This window comes from Grus americana (assembly GCF_028858705.1).
Source record: "Grus americana isolate bGruAme1 chromosome 27 unlocalized genomic scaffold, bGruAme1.mat SUPER_27_unloc_1, whole genome shotgun sequence".
Taxonomy (NCBI): Eukaryota; Metazoa; Chordata; class Aves; order Gruiformes; family Gruidae; genus Grus; species Grus americana.
This window is the reverse complement of record NW_026561291.1, coordinates 230,007-233,391: the sequence shown is the minus strand read 5'-3', so window position 1 is coordinate 233,391 and position 3,385 is coordinate 230,007. Positions and strand designations below refer to the sequence as shown.

Sequence of the window (3,385 nt, the reverse complement as noted above, 5' to 3'; positions counted from 1 at the left end):
CTTGTTCCCCTGAATCCATCAAGAACCCCAAAGAGCAAAAGTCCTTTGGAGGGAGCAGCTTCTTGGGTGTATTCCTGACAGCAGCTTTGGAAGGGGTGTCCAGCCTTCTGGCCCTGCCCTGAGGAGCCCTTGTGGTTATGGTGGTGCTAGCAGAGAGGCCAGCTCTGGCACGCTGCTCCACATGGCCTGCTCCTGCCTTCAGGCACAGGGATGCCACTGTAGAGACAGCAGGACTGTCACAAGTTACACGAGACCTTGGGGGTAACAGCAATGCCAGGACACAGCAGGACAGTGTGGAAGGGAGGAGAGAGCAGCCCTGTCCAGGCCGTGTCCTGCTGCTGGCCTTGGCCATGGCTCCAGGGCAGCAGCAGCCCCGACGTGAAGGCAGCGGACAGGGAGTGCCCGCTGAGGCAGCGAGGGGCAGCCCCAAGGCAACCCAGGCTGCTGCTCCATGGGGCAGCTGGGCATTTGGCTCCTGCACCCTCCTGCATGCTGGGGCTGCTCCCCCAGCTCCAGAGGAGATGTGCAGAGATGGGAGCTGAGAGAATTCCCACTGCTTTCTCCATGGAGTTTATCTAGACAGGCAGCCTGGACCCATATGTACATGAGGTGTTTGGGTCAAGTAAAAAGAGGTAACAGGCAAAGAATACTAATATCACAGGTATAAAATAAATAAAAATCCTAAGGAGAAAAGAAGAACACAAAAAAATACAGACCCATATGAAGAAAAGCTACTCCTGGCTTTTCCTGAAATACAGAGGGAGCCCTGGTGGGATAATGGGGGTCTTCTTGATCTGAAGTAGATTGTATTCAAATAGTTTCCACAGGGCATCTATGATTTCCTGGTTCCTCATGCTGTAGATGAGGGGGTTCACTGCTGGAGGAACCACCGAGTACAGAACTGCCACCACCAGGTCCAGGGATGGGGAGGAGATGGAAGGGGGTTTCAGGTAGGAAAATATGCCTGTGCTGACAAGGAGGGAGACCACGGCCAGGTGAGGGAGGCACGTGGAAAAGGCTTTGTGCCGTCCCTGCTCAGAGGGGATCCTCAACACAGCCCTGAAGATCTGCACATAGGACAGCACAATGAAAACAAAACAGCCAAAACCTAAAAAACAGCTTAAAATAAGAAGCCCAACTTCCCTGAGGTAGGTGTCTGAGCAGGAGAGCTTGAGGATCTGGGGAACGTCACAGAAGAACTGTTCTACAGTATTACCATGGCAGAGTGGTATAGAAAATGTATTGGCCGTGTGCAGCACAGCATTGAGAAACCCAGTGCCCCAGGCAGCTGCTGCCATGTGGACACAAGCTCTGCTGCCCAGGAGGGTCCCGTAGTGCAGGGGTAGGCAGATGGCAATGTAGCGATCGTAGGCCATGACAGTGAGAAGTGCGTACTCAGCTCCAAGCAAGAAGAAAAATAGAAATACTTGAGCAGCACATCCTGCATAGGAGATGGACCTGTTGTCTGAGAGTGAGTTGGCCATCACTTTAGGGACCGTGATAGAGATGGTACCAAGGTCGAGGAGGGAGAGGTTGAGGAGGAAGAAGTACATGGGGGTGTGGAGGTGGTGGTCGCAGGCTATGGCAGTGATGATGAGGCCATTGGCCAGGAGAGCAGCCAGGTAGATGCCCAGGAAGAGCCAGAAGTGCAAGAGCTGCAGCTCCCGTGTGTCTGCGAATGCCAGGAGGAGGAACTCAGTGATGGAGCTGCCATTGGACATCTGCTGTTTCTTCGCATGGGGGCCAGTTCTAATAACGAAAGGACAGGGAAAAGTTAGGACAGAATCCACTGAGCAAAACCACTCTCTTTTTCACAGAAACACCTCCCAGTTGAAATACATTTCCTTTCTCTGGTTTGTGCTGGCTGAGTGTGTTGTGAGGAGCTGAGGAGTCAGCTGTGCTCAGCTGTAGTGGGTACATGGAGCTGGTTTGTGACAGCTCCAATATTCAAAACCCATGTCAGATGCAATCCACATTTACTGGAAAAATTCAATCTCTGATCTCACAACTCAGAAGAGTGTGGGCTGCAGAAGAGAGGCTTAGCATGCTAATATAAGTGTTTTCTGTGTTTTCATTTTCCACAATCACATCTGGGAATATTCTTCTGAGGGTTAGAAATGCTCATTTCATAATGGAAAATGGGAAGAGTTTTGAGACAGGACAGGCAAAAAGGCTCAGCTCTTTGTAGCTTAGTGCAGAGTCAGGAGAGATGCAGTGTCCATTAGACTGTCACCCAGCTGCCCTGCACTGTTGCTTCTGCTGCCTTGAAGATGATGACAAACAGAAATTACTTTTAAATAATCCCCCCCAAAAGACACTAAGGAGAGCAGGGGAGTCATGATTCAAAGGGCAGATCTGCAAACTCTTCTCTTTCCCAGCCCAGAGGTGGAGTTGTGATTGAGAGAGAAGGACACAGCCCCTCTCAGAGGGAAGCAAAGGCCTCTGAGAGGAGAGAACTGACCTCCAAGGGAAAGCTCAGCACTCCCTGGGATCCTACAGCACAGCCGTGCTCTTCTGGGGCAGCTGCCAAGCCCAGCAGCACAGGCAAAGCAGACAGTCCGATGTCCTGAAGATGGCATGTCCTAAAGGCAGAGTCAGCTCATTGCTCAGCAGACAACGCCCAGCAGACATCTAGAGTGAGGGACCACAAGAGAGCAGCCTGAAGGCAGCCTAGCCCAGGGCTTGGCTGCAGTTTCCTCCCACTCCCTGCCCATGTCTCTGCTGCCTGGAGCTGTCCCTGCCAGGAGCTGGTGCTCTGCCCACACCTCTCCTCCCTGTCCCTGCTCACAGAGCCCATCCCACCCTCTGTGTGCTCAGCTCTGCCCTGCAGACCCCTCCTGGCAGCAGGGCACTGCCCAAGGGGACCTCAATGCTCCTTGAGAAGTGCCATGGCAAATGTCCCAGGGGCAATCTCAAGCTGTAATCAGCCCTCACAAACAAAGCACCCTCTCAAGAGCAGAAGGACCCTGCCCTGCCCTTCCAGGGGGTCGCTCCTTCCACCCACAGCTTCTCCCTGCAGTGCCCTGGGCAGCTCCCCGGGCAGGCTGAGGGCTGACCCTGGCAGAAGGCAGGGTCCCTGCCCCGGCACACAGCCCCTGGGCTGCAGGGACCCTGCTCTGCAGGACACAATTGGGCACCCCTGCCTGCACACCTGCATTCACGGCCACTCAAACTTGCCTCTGCACAGGGAGTCCACCTGGCAGATCCCAGGAGCTGTGGGCTCTGCCAGCTTGAGGAGATGCCTCCAGGAACCGCATCGGCATTGCCCTGCACCCAGAGACTTACCGTGTCAAGGGCTCTGAAGATTTCTCTCTCCCTGAGCTCTCAGCAAGCCTCCCATTTCCAACTGCCTTTAAGCTCTCTCTGCCTCGCTGTTCTCCCCTCG

The 3,385-nt window shown here is 54.0% G+C and overlaps 1 protein-coding gene across 1 annotated transcript; it reads right to left on the bottom strand.

Moving 5' to 3' along the window:
- Nucleotides 1–731: 731 nt before the first annotated feature.
- On the bottom strand, nt 732–1,721 carry LOC129200034 (olfactory receptor 14A16-like). Its single transcript, XM_054811290.1, has one exon. The coding sequence runs from the start codon at nt 1,719–1,721 to the stop codon at nt 732–734; it is 990 nt and encodes a 329-aa protein (XP_054667265.1).
- Nucleotides 1,722–3,385: the final 1,664 nt, after the last annotated feature.

Coding starts and splice junctions, on each gene's coding strand:
- LOC129200034 (XM_054811290.1), bottom strand. CDS start 1,721: ATGTCCAATGGCAGCTCCATCACTGAGTTCCTCCTCCTGGCATTCGCA.